The sequence below is a fragment of the Spermophilus citellus genome (genome assembly GCF_964194105.1).
Source record: "Spermophilus citellus genome assembly, chromosome: 3".
Taxonomy (NCBI): Eukaryota; Metazoa; Chordata; class Mammalia; order Rodentia; family Sciuridae; genus Spermophilus; species Spermophilus citellus.
This window is the reverse complement of record NC_138184.1, coordinates 35,102,498-35,127,790: the sequence shown is the minus strand read 5'-3', so window position 1 is coordinate 35,127,790 and position 25,293 is coordinate 35,102,498. Positions and strand designations below refer to the sequence as shown.

The window sequence follows — 25,293 nt, the reverse complement described above, 5'->3', positions numbered from 1 at the left end:
ACTTAGCCTTTGTTTCGCAGGCTGCTCCTGGACCCAAACTAAGACCAAGAGAGAACAGCATCTTTTGACTCTGTGTGCAAGTGAAGGTACCGAAAGCCAGGAAAACAGATAGCACTGAGTCCAACTTCACAGTAAAACCCAGAAAACAGAGCGTTTCTAACAAATGGAGGAGGGGAGAGGAAAGAGGCGAAAGAAAAATGTTAAAGGAATTTAAAGGACCAAAGGGCTCCATAGAAGGATGAATGGTGATAAGATATGCTGCACACGTTATTAAAACAATCACAACACCGATATGAAATATAATAGCTTGTCTATACTAATAGACTCAGCAAAACTAATACTTTTGTTTACTTAAAAATTAAAGGAAATTTGTGAATCCATCTTTGGGATAAGAAAGCAAAAGAGTTATCATGCTCCGGATTTCTTCCTAAACACTCTATAAATTTTCTGACACAAATGCACACAAAGACAAATTGGTACTATCATATTAGCAATTCTGAACTTAATTCAGAGGCTTGGTAACAAAAATCTGCTTATGCCAAATATGATCAACTGAATTTAAGTTTGTATCTTATTTGTTCTGAGACTTTAACAATGGAATCTGTCCAGGGACATAGGATTAGTTAACATTTTGTGATAGAATTTTCATTATTTCTGAAAAAAAGTTCAAAACAAAGCAAAAACAAAACAAAGCAAAAAAAAATTATTCTTCTAGCAACAAGCAATGAATGGGTCAGCCTCCTTGTGGTTAAGAGGTTAAGTATATGGATAAGCTTACAGTTTTTGAGGAATATTAACCTGGCTACTACCAATCTTTTTGCATCTTCTCATGGGACTTGTTTCAAAAAGAAAATATAAGGAAATTCCCAGTAAAATAGATGAAAAATCACCCTGTATAATTAGCCTCAATAACCATGTCCTACAAGGATTTTGTAAAACGGGGCTGTTGCTTCCAGGCATTTCCAACCTCCTTCAAGAAGATTCATTTTCAGTTCTGTCACCAGGACTCAATTTACGACAATCGGTTAGATTTTATAAAGAAAACAGAAGTGTCTTGACTGATTGACCTGTTGGATCAGATTTAGGAAGAGTTCTCTGAAATTGGCTCTTCTACTGACTCTTGTATCTGTTTGCTCATCTCAACAGATTCAGATAAATGATACATGATTAGCAAAAGAAGAGTCTCACTTCATATAAGTGGATTGCAAGAGAACCCTCAAAGTGTGCTTTAAGATCTATAAGTGTCTCAATTTGTCAAAATATAAACATTCACTTGCCCAAAACACAACGTACTTTGTACACATATGTCTAAGTATATATGTCATCATTTATTCATGCAGGCAATAAAATTTATTGAATACCTATTTTTTCCCCAGGTAGAAGAATATATAGTAGCACACAGAAACTCTTTCCCTGCCCTTGAGTGTTTATAGGTAGGAAAGGTAAAAGTAGGTGCATGAAGTCAGCACAGAGAAATGCTATCTGAGAAGAAAGATCACTTTTTCGGCTATTGTTTTATACATGCAGAATGATCCACAATTCTTTTGGGGTGTATTACCTGGGTAAAGGAAGAAAACTTACTAGCTTCCTTTCTTGAAATTCCCTTTTCTTTGCAAGCCAAGGATAGAAATGAAAGCCCAAGGTAGCAAAGTATGCTACAGAGAGCCAGAAGATAATCATCCTTACCAAGAATACAGGATGGTTCCAACGACGGACGTGAGCTTACTGTTTTCTTGTTTTTGCTTTGCCAGGCCAAAGTCAGCTACAATTCACAAAACAAAGGAATAGGTTACTGGACTTTTCCAGAATTCACATTGTCCCCTAGCTTTCCACATTCTGCATGGTCACTACCACACTTCCCAGTAGGAGGCTGGTCTTTTTGTTTGTTTTAATTTATATATGACAGCGGGATGCATTACAATTCTTATTACACACATAGAGCACAATTTTTCATCTCTCTGGTTGTACACAAAGTATATTCACACCAATTCGTGTCTTTATACATGAACTTTGGATAATAATGATCATCACGTTACCCGCTGTCAAAATGCCTCGTGTGCCCGTCTTTACACCACTCCTTGTTCCAATGAAGGGTGCACATGACATTTTAGGTTAGACCATACTGCTTTGGATTTTGGCATAACGAGGTGTGTCAGTTTTTAAGAACCTAAAATGGACTGAAACCGGGTCATGTCCTTGTTGAGCTTGTGATTTACCTTTTTAGGTTATCCTTTATCATTTTCAAATTAAATTGAATGACACTTAACATTTTGGCATATGGAGTCATCACTGCATCTGGTCAAAAGAAAAGTAAGGTAGGCCTGAACCTCATGAAATTAAATGGCTTCTATTTGTACCGAGTCACACTCTCTGTAAAATGGGGATTGACATCGTATAGGATAGTGCTAAACAGTATAATAGTGACATTTGAATAACTTAATATATGAAAAGGTCATGTATTCTAAAGAGATATACACAGTATAATATTGAGCAACTGATGTGTATTTTTTCATTGAAAATGGCACATGTTTATTTTCATTTTTTTTAACTTTTAATTGACACAATCATTGTACATATTTATGGAGCCCAGTGTAACAGTTCAATAAATGTATATAATTCATCATGACCAAATCAGGGCCATTAGCATTTCTCTCTCCTTTTTTAATTTAAATTCATTTTTAACTGTTACCTTAAAACATTAAAAATTATGTATATGAATGAGGTAATGTGATGTTTTGATACTTGTATGTATTGTGTAATGTTGACATCAGGTTAAGCATATCTCCTCAAACATTTATCCTTCTTTTTTGGTGAAAATATTCAAAATCTTCTTTTTTGCTTGTTGATGGGGTACATAACAGTTTTGTACAGTCATCCTGCTCTGCAACGGTACACAAGAACTTCTTACTCCTTTTCCCACTGCAACACAGTACCCATTCGTCAACCTTTTCTCCTCCTTCCATCCTTTCTGACTCCCCTGCCTCTGGTAATCACCAGGCTACTCTAAACAACTAGGAGATTGACATTTTCACTTTCCATTTATGAGTGAGATAATATGGCATCTTTTTGTGCCTGGCTCGTTAAACTTAACACAATGATCTCCAGTTCCAGCCATGTCACAGATGACAGGATTTCATTCCTTTTTACAGCTGAATAATATTCTATTTTGTATGTGTACCATGTTCTTTATCCATTCGTCATCTGATAGACACTTGGATTATTTCCATGTTTTGGCTCTTGGGAATGGTGCTGCAACAAACATGGGCGTGCCGATATCTCAAGTGCACTGATTTCCTTTCCTTTCAGTATGTACTCAGGAAGGAAATCGCTGTATCATTTGGTAGTTCTATTTTCAATGTTTTGAGAAACCTCCATACTATTTCCCATAATGGCTGTACTTCACACTCCCACCAACATGGTGCAAGGGCTGCCTTTTCTCCAGATCCTACTCAGAATTTTTATTTTTTAGTCTTTTTGATAACAGCCATTCCTCCTAAGATGAAGTGACATCTCTTTGGGGGTTTAATAGTAACCCCCAGATGATTAATGATATTCAGCATTTTTCATACATCTATTGGCATATTTTGTTCATATACCTGCTTTTCATATACCTATCTGCATGTCTTCTTTTCAGAAATGTCTATTTAGTTCTACTGCCCTTTGATGTGGGTTGTCTGGTTTGTTACAATGAGTTTTAGATAAGCAAGATCCACGAGACAGAACTTGATATTGCTTATCACTGCAGATGATAAATACATGTCTTTTGATGCATGTATATGCACATATATGTGTATGATTGAATATATATATTTATACCTACATATCTGTAGCTGTATTTGGTTCTCCTATGTTCAGTACCACCAGTGAAAAATTAGACATATTAGAAGGCTGATTAATATAAGGTATTTTTAACAAGCAAAGTGGCTTACTACAACCTTTCCTTTCCGCTATTCTGTATTAGAGAAAGTTTATCGTGATTTAAAATCAAGCAATCACTACACAGAAGAAATGCAATAGCATTTCAATATTTTTAGGGAGCTCACTATAATTTTAGCACACATAAGCCTTGACCAACTTAAAATAATACTTTGAGTCCCAACACTACCTAAAAATGAGCTTATTTTTCATAAAAAGTGAATTTATTTTGAAAAGCAAATACTAAGGATGATTACAGTGATTCTATTTACTCCAGTTAATTTAGATAATGACAGAAACGTGGACAGATGTCTATAAAAAACACAGATGGTTGAGAAGTAACCTTTAAGAGAGCCAAAGCTAATACTGTTTGGCCATTTGGAAGATTTTTGTAATAGCAGGAAATATTTCTATTATTTTTTCCTCATTGGTGATCATATTTGGAGTGGAAGAAAATGTTTTTTTTCAGAAACTGTGGTCATAAAAGCATTCATGGGCTGTAATACGAATTCAACGAGGACAACAGAAAACATTTCACATATAGCATATTATGAGAAAAAGATTATCATTATTTTTTTTAAAGCTCTCCTTTGATAGAACAATCCACACAGGAAACATTAACAACAACTGGCCAGCTACGTGGTATGCCACAGCCCGCAGCTGTCAGCCCTCACATACAAAAGTCATCTGGTCTCTGGTTGAGTCCCTAGATTCTTGCTTTGTCATTTACTGTCTTTGTGACACTGGACACACCACTCCGCTTACTCTGATCTTTCAAATATGGCCTCTAAAACTCAAGGAGGGTTTGCTCCAAAAGAAACAGGACATGAGAAGGCCTTGGAAATACTGCACGGATGTAGACATTCTCCTCCCTCTCCACAGGAGACTCAGCTGTGCAAAAGCATCTGCCCATCACCTGCGTGTGTCAGGAACTCCCAAGTTCACAGCCCAGCCACACGAAGGGCCAGTCTTTGTCTCAGGTTTCTCCTCCAGCCCTATAAAGCACCTGCCACTTCCTGCTCAGGACTTCGCTCACTGTTCACAGTGGTCTGTCATTAAAGCAGAGGACATCTCATCATCCCCATTTCCTGGGCTTGAAATCTCTGCCTCTTCTCTCTGGCTCCTCTATTCATTGCCTCACCAGCTCTTGTAGGTGAAACTTTGATTTCTGTGACCATGGTTTAAAGGTGCCAGGAGCCCAGGGTCCCTCTCTTTGCCTGCAACAACCTGGGTGTGTGCTTCATTAGAAGGTTTTTTTCTTCTAATCCAGTCCACAAATCCCCTGGAATCCACCAAAGCCCTGTCTTCGGTACAGCTGGTTCCTAGATAAGTATCAGAAGCTCTACTGCTTGTTATTTTTTTTTTAAATAAAATCTCCCAGCTACCTTATCTGGCCTTCAAAATTGTCCAATCACTCATCAAATCTCTCAGTTGTCCAACACTGATGACCCATGTTGCAGGTACTGGGCTAGTTTCAAAGATCATAATCAGGTCAGAAACCACCAGTGTTGACACAGACCTGAGGAACTAGTGGCGGAGATCTATGTTAAATAATCACACGTAGAAGTGACATAAAAGTATCTTTATACTTTGACAAAATCGGGACAGGTAAGATATATTGTGTTAAGAGACTTGTGTAGGAGGCCAATGCCTGTAATCCCAGCGGCTCGGGAGGCTGAGACAGGGGGATCATGAGTTCAAAGCCAGTCTCAGCAAAAATCCAAGGTGCTAAGCAACTCAGTGAGACCCTGTCTCTAAATAAAGTACAAAAATGGGCTTGGGGCATGACTCAGTGGTCAAGTGTCCCTGAGTTCAATCCCTGGTACCCGCCTCCAAAACAAGAGCTAGAGAGAAAGAGACTCTTATTGGGGAAACAATTGATCAGGAAATTTTGTGACAAAATGGCAACTGAGTTAACATCTGAGGAAATTCCCTAATCTAAGGGAGGGGTCTGGTGAACCAGGGGCCCTTTCACCATGCCACCTCCTATCATCCCACAACTTCCCTCCCTAATGCAGACCCTGACCTGAATGAGGCAGAGGGAAGGTGTTTCTCTCAACAGTAACGTTACCTCCTAATTTTGCTGACAGGGTGCTTCTGAGTAAAGATTTCAATAACTGATACAAGAATGCTTTCTGAGTTCTGGGTAATTCTACATCTGTGGAACTCAAACAGGATATCTACCAGCAGAAGGAGACTCTTGGGGGAACTAATGTCCTTATTATATGTGGGTCTTCTAAATCATCTTCCAGTGTGGGCTTTGTTAACAGTCACTACCATTTGAAATAATGGAACTTAACGCAGTTCCCTTATTAAGTAGAAGTGCTAAGGGCCAGATTGTTGTAAGAAAGACCAGGAGATTAGAGGCAGTCTTGTGTTCTCTGCATACTCCACACACACACACACACAGCATGATACCATTCCTTTTGCCCTTGGACATTTCAGAACTCCAAGTTCTTTGGCCTTGCATTGGCGGCTGCACCCTCCCTCGGCTTCCCTGGCTGAGGCTTCTGGACTTGGACTGAGACATGCTACCAGCTTTTCTGTTCTTCAGCTTGCCAATGACTTACCATGGAACCTCCCAGCTTTCAAAATTCACATGAGCCCATTCCCCGAATAAATGCCCCAATGGTTCTATCTCTCTGTAAAACCCTACTACACCCACCGAAGGTGTGAGAATCTTCCAAATATTTCAGAAACTGGATCTGACTGAATTTTTCTTCAACATTCCCTCCTTATTTTACAAGTCACAATAACAATACAAGGTAACTGTGATGGACTGAATACAATATATTCTTATTTTCTCGGTAACATGAGGACAATATGCTGATTGAGAAAAGTCCATCCTTCCCACAACAGATGTGTGAGGGTAGACAACCAAGTGACTCGAGATTCTGTAAGTCTTTTTTTTTTCCCCTTTGACCCAAAGACACTGTCCAAGCTCCTCGACCACCGAGGTCCCTCTTCTCTTGCCACACCGGACATCTTGGTAGCACCCAAGGGCACCGTATTTCTTCTTGCCCACAATCTTGCATTTGCCGTGCCTCAGCCTCAACTGCTCCTACGTCCTCTGCTTAACTCCTCACCAAAGCTGCCTCAGGGAGAGTTGGTCACACTTTCCCCTGTGTGTGACAGTTGGGGTGAACTAGTGGCTCACCAGTATGTTCTCGAGATGAATGCAACCTCACACTATTAATCTGACTTTCTTTGACCCATACAATCTGAGCAGAAGTGGCACATGACACTCATCTGCAGAAGTGCTAGAGCTGAGGTATGTTGGCCATGTTCTCTCGTCTGTGTCCCTGCAACGGGGAAGCAGGAATAAAGGCAGGTGTGGGCAGTCTGGGTCTCTGAGCATGGCCCCCTGACTGACCCAGAATGGACACACTGCACAAGCAGGAGAGAAGCCTTGTTGTTCTGGGGGTGGACACACTTTGTCTCTGAAGAGCCAACAGTAAACATTTCAGACTCTGTGGGCCACACATGGTCTTTGTTACCATGTTCTGCTTTTTAACAACCCTTTAAAAATATAAAAACCTTTCTTAGCTCACAAGACATATAAAAACAGGCCATGCCTGGATTTGCCCCACGGGCTGTAGTTTGTGGCTGTTCTCATCTGCTGGGGTTTCCAGGTCATTACTGCGGTACAGCATGCCCTGGCCTGACTCACAGAAGGGTATCGTGCACCTGCGCTCTAGACCTCACCCTGTAGTGTCACCCTGAGTTTCGTGAAGGTAGAGCCGTGCCTACTGTGTTTTTCCTTACTCCTGCAAGATGTGACAGTTCACAAAACAGCTGCTGAGTGAATAACTGGAGTCCTCCCACCAGGCTGTGAGCTCAGGGGGCAGAAAGCATGGTCTTTCATCTTATTTCCATCCCCACAGTACCTGATGTATAATGCCATTTGAGGAGCACTGAAGCCTTTGGTAAATGCTACAACTGAATCAAGCCTGGCCTTGTTGTTACCATCAGCAGCCGTCAAATGTCACTTGAGAAATAAAAACATGTGCAGCCCGTTTGCTTGCAGAATGAGCAATGTAACCTCCTGAGTCAAGTACTAAAGGCATGTCTGGAACTGCTATCTATAATTGAGTGAGTTCTGTGCTTGCTTTTCCTTTCTTTCTTTTTCGTTTTGTTAATATGTTTAGTTGTAGATGGACAAAATGTCTTTATTTTATTCATTTATTTGTAGGTGGTGCTGAGGATCTAACTCAGGGCCTCACACAGGTGAGGCAAGTGCTCTACCACTGAGCCACAACCCCAGGCCTCCTTTCTTTTATGTCTGGAAGCAGAGGGTTCGAGGGACATGAAAGATTTACATGAAAATGTGGAAAGGCCATGAAGTGTGAAATAGCAGGTTTGAGGGTAAGTTCATGTTATCCCACTTCCCACCAGAGTCATTCTGTACTGTGATGTTATACTTGGCAGGGACAATACTTTGAGCAGACTTTGTGTTTTCCCAGTGTGCTGCTGAGTCAGAGTTTGTTCCCTCATGTGGCCTCAAATGCTTCAAATAAATGCAGGAGCGAGAGTTGGATGTGTGTCATGGCACATGTCGTTAAAAGGTTTGGGGGCTGGGGGTGTAGCTCAGTGGTAGGACGCTTGCCTGTCATGCATGAGACCCTGGGTTCTATCCCCAGCACCACAAAAACAAAACATACAAAAGATCGTCTTTCGAGTGGAAATATATTTATACATTAAAAGTAGATGACGTTCGTTAAAAAAAACAACAAAAAAAAAACATGCATACTAAATATGTTAGTACTTTCCGCTCTGCTTGCTCATAACAGCAAGTGCCAGCCAGCATGCTTACTATAAATTATTGCAAACTAATCTCAATCTTAAAACATTTAACTCACCTACACTGAGAAAACAGAGAATAAATTTTTAGCTTTCTTAAAGCCTTATTTTTTGTTTATCCTGTTCACATTTTCAATGTCCTTGGTCCTGTGCAGCTCAAACATCATTGGGCAATTCTGTGCTTCTTTTCTGGAAGCAATTAAACCTTCCAGCACAGGAAGAGAAAAAAATAAAACAGGACAAGGCTGCCCCCTGGTGGTGGTGAAATGCTCTCACCCATGGCAGCTCACCTGTTTTCATGTGTTTTATGAATTGCAACTATGTATGCTTCAACCTCCCCAAATATGGGAATTTGGAATACTTAGTTTCAAATTAACGTTTTAAGATTTTAATGTAACCATAAGCCTTCTTAAGTATAAAAGTCTAGTGGCCATATTTTTATCAATAGTGATAGACACTGAACAAAATATCAACATGATTCTATTTAAAATATTTTTTTAATTTTTTTATTCTAATTTGTTATATGTGACAGTAGAATGCATTACAATTCATATTACACATGTAGAGCACAAGTTTTCATATCTCTGGTTGTATACAAAGTATTTAAAATATTTCTAAATGAAAGTATTGTGAATTCTTTTTAGTCATAAAATAATTTTATTCTCATTGAAAATAATGGTGGCACATAAAATCCCTGGCCATACAATTGGCTTAGCAGAGAAAAATTGGACTAAACTGTATTTACCATTGCTTCTTTACTTGAAAGTAGGACAATACTGCCTCACTAAAAAGCCTTAAATATTAAAAATAATTTTTAATTTAATAACCTCTAAATAGAAGTCTGAAAATATTAGTAAGAATAAGATTGAGTAGAATGCAATTAAGGGTCAAGCTAAAAAAAAATTAAAAGTTTTCTTACTTTTATAACCTAAAGTAACTTTTTGTAGGGAGCCCCATATGACTTGAGGACAGACAGAATTAAAAAGTTGGACAGTCAATATAAAATGGTTTATTTTATTAAGCCTAATAGACTTAATGCATCTAGTCTGTCTTTTGAACATTTATGTGTTTACCTCTTCAAAATCTCAAAACCTTGCTAAAATAAAGGAAGGGGTTTACTTGGAAGTCTCGCTTTACAGAAGGACAATGAGAATGAGCTTGACAGTAGCCGAGGATAAAATAATCCAATGAAGTTTTGGAAGATGGAAAGTAGTGGGGGCAGGGAAGTGACAGACTCAGCAAAGCAGAAGTCCTGGTCTATGGGTCTGGGAACAAGAATGCCAAAATGGGAGTTCATCCACCCTACAGAGCCCAGGGACACCAGGGAGGAGGAAAAAAAAGCAAAGAGCCCAGGCTATGGAATGGAGATCAAGTCCTGGGGGCCCCTTCCACACCCACACAGTCAGAAAACAGATCTACTTTTCCAAACAAGCTGAACTAGCAAGGTACCAAGCAGCATAAGGCTGGACCCACAGGAGTTCATTGAAAGTCAGCTTAATATGGTTCCCTTAAATCCCCTGTGTCCACACTGCTCCCAGATGGACAGCAGTCACACGTCCATTCCTCAGCATGGGGCAATATGCTAGAGGACCATTCTCTGGAAACTTAGATAATGACTTGGGGCCTCCAGAGGAAAATTTCCATCATGCTATGATGAAGTCTACCAGGTCTCAACTGGAACTCAGGTCTGACAACAGCCTTTTCATGCCACTCTCATGATTATTAAAGGCCAGCTCAGGATCACCAGACAGCTGAGAAGTATGTCCTCTAGGAGGAGAAAGAGCTCAGACTGAGGATGGAGAGGAGGGATAAAGAGAGAGACAAAGGCTCAGATAATACAGAAACAATAGAAAGCCTCGAGGGGAAAAAAATTTTTACATATATATAGATATCTACAGATATACATATATAGATATCTATATGTACAATATAGATATATATTGATAAATATAGATATATATAGATATCTATATAGATAGATATAGATTATATCTATATAGATAAATATAGATATATATCTATTTAGATACCTACATAGATTTCTATCTATATATAGATAGATGTAGATATATAGATAGGTATCTACATCTATCTATCTGTCTATCTATATCTATCTATTTCTCTATCTAGATATCTCCTGTACTAAGAGAATGAAAGCAGAATTCCATGGAAATGGGACAAAGAACAGATAAATTTTTGGAAAGTAAAAATGTGATTTTAAAACATTAAGTACTCAATAGAACAAAAACTAAAGTTAAAGAAATAATTCTAAAGTTCAATAAAGAGACAAAGAAATATAAACTAAGAGAAGAACTGTCTTAAAAATAAGGAGATCATTTAGTACAAATTATACCAAAGGACAATGGGAGTTCTAGAAAATGAGACAGAAGAAAAGCAGGATGAAAGTAGTAAAGAGATAATACAGGAAAAATTCCCAGGGCGGAAGTTTTTACATTTCCAGATTGAACAGCACTCCTGGTTCCAGAGGCACTGAAAAACAAGATTCACCCACGGCAGTGGGAAGAGGGAGCATCCTGAAAGTCTCCAGAGAGATGAAATGGGAAGTGGGACAGCACTGGATTTCCAGCAAAACTATATACAAGAACACGGAAGGAATGTCTCAGAGTCTGGAAAGATAATAATGTCCACCTGAGAATGAGGGTCAAGTGTGAAGGGCTCATAAAAATAGTCTGTGGCACGGAACATCCAAAAAATATGACTCTAAGCACTCTTGCTTAGGAAAAATGCTAGAAGATACATTTCAGAAACAGAAAGAGTTTTTTTTAAAAAAAGAGAGAAAGAAAGACACAGGACGTAAGAAACAGAGACACCAACTGGAGAACTAAAGTTAGCAACTAAAAGTTCTAGGACAATGGCTGTCGCGGAAGTCACCATCAAGCTTGAACTACAAGGACATAATACACAGAGGGCTTTGGTAAACCTCTTGGAAGATACTGGAAGAAGTAACACTAGGTACACGGAAGACTAGAAGCACAAACAAGAAAGAAGGCCATTATAAACTCAAAGAAAAACAAAAAGGCCTATGGGAAAGTTTATTAACACTGAACAATAATTATACAGTAGTAGTAAACATGGAAAATGAGCTTACACGGAAATGGTGCTATAACTGTATTGTCAGGATACATTGGCAGGGAAGAATAGGAAAAAAGAAAATTATATCCTAAACTGTCACAATAAGAAGTCGAATACCATAGAGCTAAAAAACAAAAACAAACAAATAAAACAAAACACAAAAAATAAAAACTAAAAAGTTTGCAAACTTTTAGGGGATTTTTTTTTTTTTTTGGAGGAACAGAACTAGAAGTTGCAAAGGGGTGGGGCAAGAATCTTGTCTTTCTTACCTATTTTATTTTGTAAACTATTTTACTATTTGTAAACTACTAAATAAAGTTAACATAAATATAAAAACTAATTAAAGTTAAGTTTAGAAAGAATTAGGCTACTGCAATAAAGATTAAATAGTATATTCAAATGTAACCAGAGGAGAGGATTATAACTAATCTGAATTAAAAAGTGAAATAGGTAGCTATTACTCAAAAAAATTCACCTGAATACCCATTTAAGAGAATTAAACAGATTTGTTCTATGATTCTCTCTCTCTCTCTCTCTCTCTCTCTCTCTCTCTCTCTCTCACACACACACACACACACACACACACACTTGCTATCAAATTCAAATACACAATTTATAATAATCCTTATTAACTTAAAAATTAAGATCCTTTCATGTAAATAAATTATAAAAACTCTTAAGGAAAAAAAGATCCAATTTGTAAAAAGAGAAAAATTTTAAAACTCATAGTCAACAAAATTATAATTAATTCCAGATGATTTAGCAGATGTGTGTCCAAAATGAGGATTCACAATTACTTGATCTCTCTTTTTTTACTTCACAATGGACTAGCTTGGAAATATTTCCAAGTAACTTTGCATAAAAGGTCATCCATAGTTTCTATTTGGGGTAGGATTTTTAAATTTTTTAACTAATATAGGATGTTCCACTTATAAAAATCTAGACAGTTAATCAATCATTATTCATGAAGACATGGTTATGGAAAATGTGTACATATGGAATGACCTTCTTGAGTTATTGGTTTCTTGTAAAAGTAAAGGATCCAGCTTTAGATGTCATGTCTGTCACCTCAACTTTGGGCATAGTTTCCAAACTGGGTATGTAAGGCAATCCATGGAGGAGAAAGGATCAGGAAAATTATTAAAACTTATAATTTTATTTTTAAATGCAACCCATTATATTTTATATATGTACAAGTTTTTGTGTTTTATAGAATCTTTGTACAGCAATATATGTATAGAATTTTTTAATAAGCTGACATAGATGGACATGGGTCTCCCCGCTTGTTGTCCATGAGCGTAACACAAGTGAAGAAAAGAGAAGAAAGTTCATATGTTACTCTACACTAAAAAAAAAAAAAAAAAATTAAGTTGTGATTCAGAATCAAACAAATGTGAAGATGAAAAAAACCTTCTAATTTGTAATCCAACGTTTGTCCCAGTGGCTACATATTTTTAAAATATTGTGGGAAAAAATTGTTGCAGAATACAAATGGCTGGATTTTTTTGTAGCCCTTAATATGTACATTTGTTACCCATGAGACACAAACTATGGTGAAATGGTTCAAAATAAACCACATTGTGATCACATGCTCACAAAAGCTTTTGTTGATGTAGTAGTGTTATAAGGAAAAGAAAAGAACCTGGAAACCATTGATTTGGGAATCAAATTCTCAAGTATCTTAAAAGTACTTCATTCTTTCATATAGGTAAAATACAACACAACCATTTGGAACTAGATTAGTCGCTATCCAATATGGTAGCCACTACTTACACATGGATATATAAATTAACTAAAATGTAATAAAATTCCTTTCCTTGTCCATGCTAGCAACATTCTAAGTACCCAAAAGACACATGTGGCTAATGGACACAGACAGCAGATATACAAAATATGTCTATCCATGCCCAAAGTACCATTGGAGACTACTCTACTACTCTGGAATAACATTCTACTTTAAAATAACACTCAGAAATTTTTTAGTGAAAAAATTTAAGATTTTTATACTTACTAACTGTTACTTTGTCCTTATCCCCCAACATAATGTTATTTGGCGTCAGATCTCTATGGACAATCCTCTTCTCCTTGTGTAAGTACCGAAGAGCTAAGCATAACTTGAAATAAGAATAAAAACAAATTTTATTTCCCCTAGTATATGTATAACCAATGATGACTACTGCATGTCTCTAAGAAATCAGTTTGAAACTTTACTACATTATGAAAAAATTAATGAAGATAAAGGCATACCTGTATAAATATTTTCCATAGTCTTTCTTCAGTGAAATGGTGTTGTTTTTCCTTCAAAGAACTGAAATGCTCACCAAGTGAGGCTCCTTCTATAAGTTCCATAACAATATACAACCTATCATCTATATCAAAAATATGAAATATGTCATAAAAATTTGAATGCAACATAGAAGCTTTAAAAAGCGTTACAAATTAGAATTAAAGCTTCCTAGTGGGTGGACAGAGGACAACACTAAAGAATTAGAGATATGCTAACATGAGGCTCCACCCAGCCCTGGATTGAGTTGAGGCACAGGGATCTTGGGGCCAGTAAAGCTCAGCATCAATCTCTTCCAGCTACAGGCAACCCCCTAGAGTAAGTTCACCCTGGAAAACATTATCATTTTCTATGTATGCCCAGATGTGCAATGCTTGGAAGGTACCAAGAAGAACAAGCAAATGACCCCCAAGTCATAGAGGGCTAAGAATAGGTGAATCCACCTTTCCTCTCGATGGTCTGATTTACCCTCATTTCAAACCAGACATTCAGGAAGCTGCACATTAAAGGGCATCATTTTGTCATCTCATAGACTCACCTTACAGAAATCTACCCTGGGATGGTGCCATGGTTTTACAGTGATAGCTGAAACCACCACCCGTGGTAGAAACATCTACTGTGTCCCTCAAGAGCAAAGACAGCTAGACTTCTCCTGGTTTTGTCTTTTGAACACTGTAAACCACATTAACTGATTGTGTTTATCTCTTTGCTTTCAATGTCAAGAAATATCCACTTCCTTCTCTAAAACTAATATGCTTGAGATGTGTCTTTTGAGACTTTTGTAAATAGGTATGTAAGAAATATTTACAAAAATGGTGAAATCCTACATGCATGTTCTACTCTTCTCCACTAAATAGCCTTTTATTTCAGTGTTCACCAATACATGCCATTCTTTCTCTTGGTTGCCATAGTAGTGCACAATATAGATAAATCATAATATATTTAATCATATTCTACACATACTTTTTTATTGTTTCAAATTTTTCAAAATTAAAAAAAAATTGTTTTATGTACTAAACCTACCTCTAGTTGTTTTTTTTAAATACTTTTAGTTGTAAATGGACACAATATCTTTATTTTATTTTTATGTCTTACTGAGGATCGAACCCAGTGCCTTACATATGCCAGGCAAGTACTCTACTACTGAGCCACAACCCCAGCACCCCCTACTTCTAGTTTTATTTTTCATGCTCTCACCTCATATTTCCCTTTATGGTAATTTCCTAATCTGTTGCATGTATTATGTATTTTAAGTTACCTCTGATTCATTCTGGAAGTTGCCAGTTGTAAAAGAGTTTTATTTTCCTTTTATAATAAGACAAGTTGTGTCAGTTTAGTACAAAGCAAAAGCCAACTTTCATCTATTTTTGAGCGAGTATGTGCTAAATTATGGGCATTTACTCCAATATCAAGAACTAATGGCGCCAGGCACAATGGCACATGCCTATAATCCCAGCAGCTCAGGAGGCAGAGGCAGGAGGATCATGAGTTCAAAGCCGGCCTCAGCAACTTAGTGAGGCACTAAGCAAATTAGTGAGACCCTGTCCCTAAATAAAATGTAAAAAAGGACTGGGGATTTGGCTCAGTGGCTGAGCTTCCTGGGGTTCAATCCTGGGTACTTAAAAAAAAAAAAAGAAACAAGAACTAATGGCTAAGAAGGAGGCAGAGGTTTCAGCACTGAGCTCTTCTGAGTAATCTCAGTGAGGAAGATAGTTAAATTCATAACAAATGCCAAAGTACACAAAAGACGTTATTTTCTTAAATAACAATAACATTGATAAAGAGGTGGTAAGAAAGCCTAAAAAAAAAATGTTGCCTTGGACTTCTTTGAATCTTTCTTCAAGTGGATATTTATCTTGAAATTTTATATGTGTCACAGATCATTAAGTTTCATCAATACTTCTATTATTTCAGCCAGTAGTCTTATTTATAATAAAACAAGTGAGGGAGTTTGGATTTGTGCCCTTCTACTTGCAGAGCCTGGCTGCCTGTGGAATCGCCAGTGCTCCATCGCCACCTGGTGGCACTTACTTCGTGCAAAAGAAATCACTCCAATAAATTTCCACTCCCATTTATTTGGGGGGTGGAAAATGTCATCTGATTCATACAAAAACTGCTATTGATTTTACATAATCACCATTCCTTAATTTTCTTTTCATCTGATACTTAAGTGCTTTTTTGGGTATAAAAATGGCAGTAATGATCATTTTGGCTTGTTAATGTAGTACCTTTCCCTGTAGGGAACTACGTATTTTATAGCTATCATCAGGTCATCCATTATGCTCCAAGTCATCCACTGTCATATTAATGGCAATGAAGTAAAGAAAATGGTTGAGAGAGTTTATTTTGTGACATTCCAATATAAAAATGTATAATTAACAAAGACGTTTCTTTAAGTTGAAATACCACAAAAACTCATACTTACTTTCCAGAAATGTTTTGTAATAACGTACAATATTGGGATGATAAAGCTATAAGAAAATAAATAACAAAACATTTATTATACCACTTTAGAACACAAACTTTTCTTTAGACTATTTAGTTTGATTTCACAAAGAAATTATTATATTTATATTTATTTATAAAACTAAGCATTTAAAGATGCCACTTGAGATTTTCAAGATCTTTTAAAATTTGTTACATACAAAATTAATCTGATAATATCAATCTCCTGTATAGCTCTACGAACAAAACTGAGAGCTGCTTTATTACCTAACTTAACTGAAAGAAAGAATTAAAAAAACATGAGAAGGAAACTTAAAATTCACTCTGTACTCCCTGCGCCAACACCACACACAGACTGCATAAAAGAGAAAAATTGAAATAAAGACATTTATGTTGAATATATATTGCTCTTTACCTTTATCCACTATCCAAGTATTTGTATACATTGATTGTGTGTACTTGAACTGTTTCTTTCTATGTTCTCTAAGATGACTACTATGAAACAACCTAAGTGACCTGAGTTTAAATCATAATAATAGTTTGCAAATCTCGATCCTTAATCAAACTAGAGTCAGGCTCCTTTGAACTCTCTTCCTGCCTAGGTCCTGCTCTGTTTTAGCAAGAACCCTGCTAAGCCAGTTTATCAAGAATCCCTCTGCCCTGGATATTCAATCATGTACCCAATCCCCTGCCCTTGACACCCTTAAATGCCAAGTTCCTTTTCGTCATTTTCTATCCACTGACCTCCTCACCTGCTGGTTGGCTGTAATCCCCAACTGTCCTTGTTAAAATCAGAATTGGCTTCAGTCAATGTCCTCCATTGTGACTGTTTGACCACTATTACAGTAATACTGAATAAATTCATCCTTATTCTTTCTAAAAAAGTGATCTATACAATTTCTCCTTGAAATGAGTTGGCTGAAGAGTGTGAATGGAAATTCTACTTTTTAAAAATTAAATGAAAGACCATTTTCTATGAGAGTACTAAACGTTTTGCAGTCTTTTTATTTGAAATTTGTTTCCAGGTAAATATAAAGTTGTCTTCTCTCAGAAGGGTTCCAAATATATGAGAATGGTTTGCGCCTCTTTCTGTCCTTCCTGCATGCCCTTTTGAAGCTGAGACTGCTAACTGTCCACCATCAACCTACCGCCCCACTCCACTGCAACTGAGTTGCAGCTGGACATGGCTTCCCAGTCAACAGTGTCTCTCAGCCTCTCCTGCAACCCCAGTTAGTTAGCCTATGACTCAGTTCTCACTAATGTGTGCCCTGTGTCTGAGCTCCATGCTCTTCCTCTTCCCCACCTTGGGCACACCTATGGCTGCTTCAACCACGCAGGTGAAGATCATACCCCAGAGGCTGCAGAGTCCCCAGGTGACTGCACGCAGCATAGAATATTAACAACATGGTCTATTCACTTTGGGGCTGTCACATGAAAGAGAAAAAATCCGTTGTATTGTGAGTCCTCTTCTTCTTAATCCCCTGAATTTTGGAGCTTCTTGTGTTACTGCAGTTTAATCTTCATCTTAACAGATACAGTCTCCTATTTCAGTCCCATTTCTGCTGCTTCTTTCTGTCATTGCCTCCTCCTTAATACCCCAAGACTGCTACCCTTTCCACTAGTTTGATCCTCTAGTGAGAAGGCTACTGTACAATTTTGAGAGACCTGGAAGTCCACGCAGATCCCTCCCAATGCTTTCTTGTCTTAGAAAATGTGCTAAAATAAATCATCTGTTGTATCAGCTAGCGAGTAGCCAGCGGCTTTTAAACAATGTGGGACCAGGCACACAACCAGAACTATACTTTGGATCTAGCTCATTGGAAAGGATTCTGTCTAGATCTGCATCGAATGAAGATATTATATCTGCTTAGGTCAAAAGCCATGTTCTAGCCTTGTGCTACAATAAAATAGCACACCGTGGAAGGCTAGATTATCCTAATTCTGAGAAAATAGTTAACTTTTTAGTTCTAATTTATTACCATATAAAATTCAACTATAAAATATGCTATTAATGATAAAACTTACTCTAATTTACAACTTGATGTAAAACACAGATTTCAATGACTAAAGACCATATTTATGATATTCTTTATGTTCCAGAGCAGACGCTACACAAATACAACAGAGAATAAAGAGCAGAGGAGCTGGTAACTCTCCACAGGAGTTACAAATACAGTGTCTGTAATGAATGTGCAAATAAGGAGTCTGAAAAAGAAACACATGTCTCCTTGCTTCACATAAAAAAATCCCATTTCTCTTCTGACACGTTTATTCTTTCTTCCCAAACTTCCATAATGATAGTTAATTGAGTTATTAAATTACATCAGATTATTCTGTTCATGCCAATAAATAAACAAATAACCCATCCTGAAAATTCACATTTTAGATTGAATAAGCAAAAATTGTTTGACTTGACAATAACTTGACAGGGAATTCTTGGTCATATTCCTATGTGTGCAACTAGGTCACCAAATACTCCACAATTGAATGAGCGGGACTGGCTATGCTTATAACAAAGAGAGAAGGATTTCTCTCCCATGTGACAGCCTTTGTGCAATAGGCCCAGTTGTTTTGCATCCTGATGTAAACTCCAGAAAGTGTTTCTATGGTTGGGTGTCAAGCCTTAGGAGAAAAGTTGGTGACAACATCACTGCCTCCTGGTTCATTATATCACAGACCTAGTTCATGAGCAGCACAGAGGAGAATAGCACAAGAACTCTATTTCAATGATACTGATTTAAGGAAAACATCTTCAGAAACAAGAAAAATATTTACCTGCTCTTTAATTATTGTTAATTCAGAAACAATATTCTTTACGCTGCTGTCTCGATCTTTTTTATCCTTTCCAAATGCCGGGTTATGTAAATTGACCTCTTTCATTGCTAAAAGATTTTGACCACTACGTTTTCTAACCTAAAAAGAAGGGGGAAAAAATGAAGTGAGAGTTGAATAGATAAGAAAGACATCTCATGCCAGTCAGAATGGGCAGCCAGCAAGAATACAAACATAATACTGGAGAGGATATGGAGAAAAAGGAACACTTTTGCACTGTTGGTGGGACTGTAAATTAGTACAGCCACTATGGAAATCAATGTGGAGGTTCCTCTAAAGACTAGGAATGGAACCACCATATGTCCCAGCTGTACCTCTCCTCAGTATTTATCCTAAAGAAATAAAGTCATCTATGACAGTGATACATGCATCCCCATGTTTATAGCAGCCCAATTCAAAATAGTCAAACTGTGGAACTAGCCTAGGTATCCATCAATGGATGAATGGATAAAGAAAATGTGGTGTAGATACACAATGGAGTTTTATTCAGCCATAAAGAAGAATAAATTATATCATTTGCAGGAAAATGGATGGAACTTGAGAATATCATGTTAAGCAAAATAAAACAAACTCAGAAAAATCAAGGGTCATATGTTTCCACTCATATTTGGAAACTAGAGGTGGAAAAGGAAAAGAAAAGGGGAGGGGACTCATAAAAACTAAAGGGAGACCAGTAAGGAAAGCGTTGGGGCAGAGGAAGAAACGGAAAGGGAAAATACTGGGGAATGATATTGGCCAAGTTATATTGTTATATTATGAGCATGTACACATATTTAACAATAAATTCCATTATTATGTGCATTTATAGTATACCAATATAAAATATGAAGGAGGAAAAAAAGGTAAGGAAAGGGATAGCTTAGCAAAGTCCCACGGTTATTCAAGTCATCTAAATAAGTAATAGAATGTTTAAAACTCTAGATGTATTTACACTAAGCTCAGCCCAAAAAAATTGGTCTACTCTGGGCCAGTCTCAACATTCAGCAGGATTTTACTGTACAAATGCAGAAGCAACGGTGTGAATTTAGAGAATGTGTCATGGACTGGGACGAGTTAATGATGTCTTTCTAGAGTCAGTGGCCCATTGCTAGAGCTGAGAGCTAAGATGTCAGCGCAGCTAACTCTGCCCGTTAACATCCTCATTTTCTATGTCTTTCTTCACTGTCTTTCAGTGACAAGGACTCCAACTAAGTAGGGTATGGGATGCAAGTGTAACATCTGGTTTGATCAGGAATATTACAAAGGCAGTTCCCCAAGGGCAAAGTCACCTTGTACACACAGCCAAAGGCTCCACTTCCAAGATGATCCAAAATCGCATAGTTGCCTATGTATTTCGAAGGAGCTTTGTTTTGATTAATGCTCTCAATATTTTCAGCTATTTGCTTCAGTTCATCCTCCTAACCAAAAAAAAACAAACAAACAAAAAAAAGGGTCACGGTGACAAATTCTACCCTGACCACAGAGCAGCTTTCAAAAATATTTAAAACTCCGGGGACTCACCACTAATAAATTCAACTTGGATACCAATTCTCCGTAAGCACTGATGTCACGAACATAATGTCCTATGTCAATGAACATCTCAAACAAGTCGGTGGGGAAAAGTCTGCAGGGAAAACACACACACACGTAAGCTTAACACAGAAAGGGGGAACTGTTTGTCAGGCCTTCCATTTTGGATGTGCTCACAGATTAACCACGTGAAACACACGTAACTTCCTCAGGCTGTCAAAGTTGAGGGAATAACACTCTCCGACTTATCTCACAAAATTACACTAGATAGGCTTTGTATTATTCAAAGATTAAGAGAAAACATAGAAAAGATCTAGAGATCTGCTGTACAACATCAGGCTTATAGTTAACAATATAGGACTATACACTTAAATTTTTTTAAGAGGGCAGATGTCACATTACAAGATTTTACAGAAATTTAAAAAATAGACATGATACACATAATATTGTATAATATATTTGGGGTACAGATATTAACCATATTAGAAAGTAATATTTATTGGGTGTTTATTAAGTGCTGAACACTTTCATAAATGCCATTTGATTCAGCCCTCATGTTAACTCTAGGAGGTAAACACTAGCTTAATTCTTTTAAGTTTTAAGAAAAAAAAAAGAGAAAATTATGCATGGTTTCTAAAACCTAGTTTCAAGGGCTTCTTTTTTTTTATTGTTGGTCGTTCAAAACATTACATAGTTCTTAATATATCATATTTCACAGTTTGATTCAAAGGGCTTCTTAAAATGTTTTTTATGTTCACTAAAAGGGGTGGTTTATTGGAAAGGTTAAGTGGAAAGTTATAATAAATAATCAATTTTGCTTCTTTTTCCTCTAAATTCAAATATGATAGGGAAATAGAGTAGCAACATAAAAATGTGCCATGATTTCTGATCTACATTAACTCACGGCTTATCAACAAAATTCTAGTGAGAATGTGGGTTCCTGACTCTGGCAAATCCATCCAAATAAGTGGTATGTAGACCACACATGTAGGTAACAGGTGTTTGCCTCCCAAGACAGGGGGTTCAGTCTCACCAGCCAGCCTCCCAGGTCCCAGACATCCAGCCCCCTCTCCTCCAAATGAGCTCCTGTCCTATCGAGGATATCCACACAAATGATTGACTGGTCTATTGATGGAGGGGGAATTATCAGACTAACTTGAGAATTTCTGACAGGGCAAGAACAAGTACATATTTGTTTACGCCATCTGTTTAAGATTTTAATATCTTTAATTTTAAAAAGCCTAAAACCATGAGAGCCACACGTGATTAAGAGGAGTGGCAATGATACACGGCTGTTTGGTATGAATCATCAGCATGGAGATATCCCCCACAGTGGCTCAGGGATATTTCTGGGGTCTAAGAAATCTGAAGACCCGTGGCTGGCACACAGCTCCGTGCTTCTCTGACTGCTGCATCTGAATCAGGCATGTGAAAACACTCCCGTTCAACAGTCTCTTAAACCTGGTGATGGCTTACACGTCTCCAAGCTCATACCTTTTAAAGAGTGGTCTGTTTCTTTCCATACTGAAGAGAAACCTCAAGGCTCTGAAAGCATAACACTAGGGAGGGGGAAAAAAAGGGGAATGTGATTCTTAAAGGGCATTGCAACAAATCAAAACATTCTCAGGGACAGAACTATCGAGAAGGAAACCAGAGACGGGGGGGGCCCAAGTGAAGGGCCCAGGCTTATGACTGAAAACAAGCCCCCCACCCTGGGGCCCTTCTCCTGTTTAAAGAGTGTTGCTGTTTCACTACTCTAGGGGTCCTGGTCTTGTTTTACCCAGTAGTTGCCATTAATTTCTTTTTCGAAAGTACAAAACGAGTTCAGAGACGAGAAATACTGTTCCTATGCTGAGAAAACCAAACATCCAGAGATTTCCAGGAGCGCGAGGTTTATGTTGTTTCTAGCCTGATGTGAATGCCTCAATATTTATATGGTTTCTGCGAGAAAATAAACACTAGCAATGATGACATATAAAAATAGCCACAGGCACAGTGGACTCAGACTTGACAAATTGGTCTCTGGAGTAAAAGAGTCTTAAGCGTTCCCCAAATAGAACAATCAGCAGCAACTCCCTAGAACACTCAGAAAGAGGCCTGCGAGGGTTTCACTAAGAAAAATAAACCTCGGACATTTTGCAGTGCTGAGAAAGAAAGAGAGGGCCCTGAGCCTGCGGTGCACCTGCGGGTCAGGCCACCCCTGGAGTGACCGGGGCTGCCCGAGGGGGTCTGGGATGGCTTCATAAAATTACAGATCCGAATAGACAGGGGGGCGAATGAAACCACCCCGAGGGGCCAAGTGGACAGCAAAAAAATGACCTGAAGGACCCAGGGAGAGGGTTGTAGGGATGTAAGAAAGGGGAGAAACAGGTGCTCCTGGAAACCAACTCCAAAGCTGGAATTTCCAAAACCCTCTTCTGGTTTAACAAAACACATCTGCAGAATGGATTTGACTTTGTGTATTTTCCAGGACAGTGTCATACATCTGTGGTGCACTGAAGAAATCAAGTCCCTACATCCGTGAGTTCTCGCTGGCAGCTCTCCAAAAACCCCTCCATGCCAGCACACAGATGCCACCAGGGTCTCTGCTGGGTTTGGCCATCTTTCTCGATGAGATGGTTGGGGGCATTTCTTTTTTAATATTTTTATTTTTTTTAACTGATTCACATAACCATGAAAATTGTACATACCTGTGGCGTACCATGTGATGTGGCCACACATGTATATATTGCTCATGTTTAAATCAGTTAAACATATCTCCTCAAATATGTATCATTGAGGTTGATTTTACTTTCTTCCTATTTTTATTTATTTATTTACTTATTTATTTTTATCATAATGGGGGACCAAACCCAGGGGCACTTTTCCACTGAGCTACGTCCCCAGCCTTTTTTATTTTGGAACAGGTTCTCATTAAGTTGAATATGTCCTCACTAAGTTGCTGAGGCTGGCCTTGAACTTGTGATCCCCCTGCATCGGCCTCCTGAGTTGCTGGTGTTATAAGCATATGCTACCATGCCCGGCCTCTCTTTTTCAATGACTAGAAAAAAAAAATACAAGCTGTAACTACTGCAAAGGCTAACCTTAAATCTGGTTTCTGTCATTCCTGTCATTCAGGGACACTTCCTCCAGGTGCCCACTCTTTAGAAAAGCACATAGGGCCCTGCATAAATATGCCCCATTCTCACCATTGAGTCCTCGGCTCCTGGGGCATTCTGCATCTCAAGTACTCGGTAGTCCACTCTTCCCCAAGCACTGTCTAAGCTCCTGGGTTTCCCTGCTTTCTCCTTCTGTCCCCTCTGCATGCAGTGCCCTTCCATGCAGTAGCAGATGCTATTGAAGCCCCAACCAGTATGTATTTCTTATCCACTTGGTGAGTCCTTCTCATCCATCACAATCCCTTTTACAGGCTTTCCTTTTTAAAGGTGAAATGTTAGTGACTCAGGTCCATGTTTAAAGTCGACAAAAAATTTTCCTCTGTTGCTATGTTCTGATATATGAGCAATGAATTAAAAAAAAAAATAGCACTTACTCATTAGCAAAGAAACACTTAAAAACTAGAACCTTCTAGTTCTCCCACACAGAGAAACCACAGCTAAGCCTTTTACATTGTTTTGCTGTAATTGGTTTCCATGCCAGCCTCTGACACCAGATATTTTTCCTCACAGTAATGGGGCTAACATTAACTTTAAAAGTCCGAAAAATCATAGATTATTTCATTAAAGTTTTCCCAGATCCAATAATGATCTTAAAAACAATAGATACGTTGCTTACCTGTAACAGATTAGTTTTTGCTGCATTCTTTTGCTTATTTGGTAAAATTAATTTTGCTATTGTATAAACACCATTTTCCTGCAGATATAAAAGGGCCATGTTATCAGTGACCACTGGCAATGCCACAGGATACAGAGCTTAAAGAAGCAATTTCTCAAAACTTAATATTTAGAAAAAGTAATGTTAGTATAATTTCAGGACTTTCAAAAGATATCAAAGAACAATACTAAAAAGTGATACTGTACTTTTCAACACAAAAGTCTATAAACACAATCTTAAATGTTCAAATGTCTGTAAAGAGTTGAGATTATGATTTATAAAATGTCTAATTTTAAGTAATTGACATATTTTTAAAACAAAGAATGGGAGATTTCTAAGGGGGACAGAATAAAGGGATCCAACCATCTTTATAACTTTAATTTTAAATACATAACTATGAACTATGATTTTTCCTTTTATAGTTTTGATAAGAAAGGAACATGTATAGGTGTTCTCTTAAAGAAAGAGAAAAAAGTCAAAGAAACAAAAAAAAAACATTTTTACAAAGAAAACAAAAGTTAGCTATGAAAACACAGTTATCATCTTTCTAGACTTGGTTTAATACAAGCATATACATGGAGGGATGAACAAAAAGTATTCAC

At 37.8% G+C, this 25,293-nt stretch overlaps 1 protein-coding gene across 3 annotated transcripts in view; it reads right to left on the bottom strand.

Moving 5' to 3' along the window:
• NEK10 (NIMA related kinase 10) overlaps window positions 1–25,293 on the bottom strand; it is a 215,411-nt gene that overhangs the window by 131,697 nt on the left and 58,421 nt on the right. For all 3 annotated transcript variants that reach the window (XM_081285043.1, XM_081285041.1, XM_081285042.1), the window contains exons 15-23: window positions 24,653–24,730; window positions 22,373–22,437; window positions 20,870–20,972; window positions 20,638–20,766; window positions 19,313–19,450; window positions 16,518–16,563; window positions 14,056–14,177; window positions 13,820–13,922; window positions 1,687–1,762 (exon numbers count right to left, since the gene is read on the bottom strand). In XM_081285043.1, coding sequence (XP_081141169.1) covers window positions 1,687–1,762; window positions 13,820–13,922; window positions 14,056–14,177; window positions 16,518–16,563; window positions 19,313–19,450; window positions 20,638–20,766; window positions 20,870–20,972; window positions 22,373–22,437; window positions 24,653–24,730 — 860 coding nt within the window. The remainder of the gene's footprint in view (window positions 1–1,686; window positions 1,763–13,819; window positions 13,923–14,055; window positions 14,178–16,517; window positions 16,564–19,312; window positions 19,451–20,637; window positions 20,767–20,869; window positions 20,973–22,372; window positions 22,438–24,652; window positions 24,731–25,293) is intronic.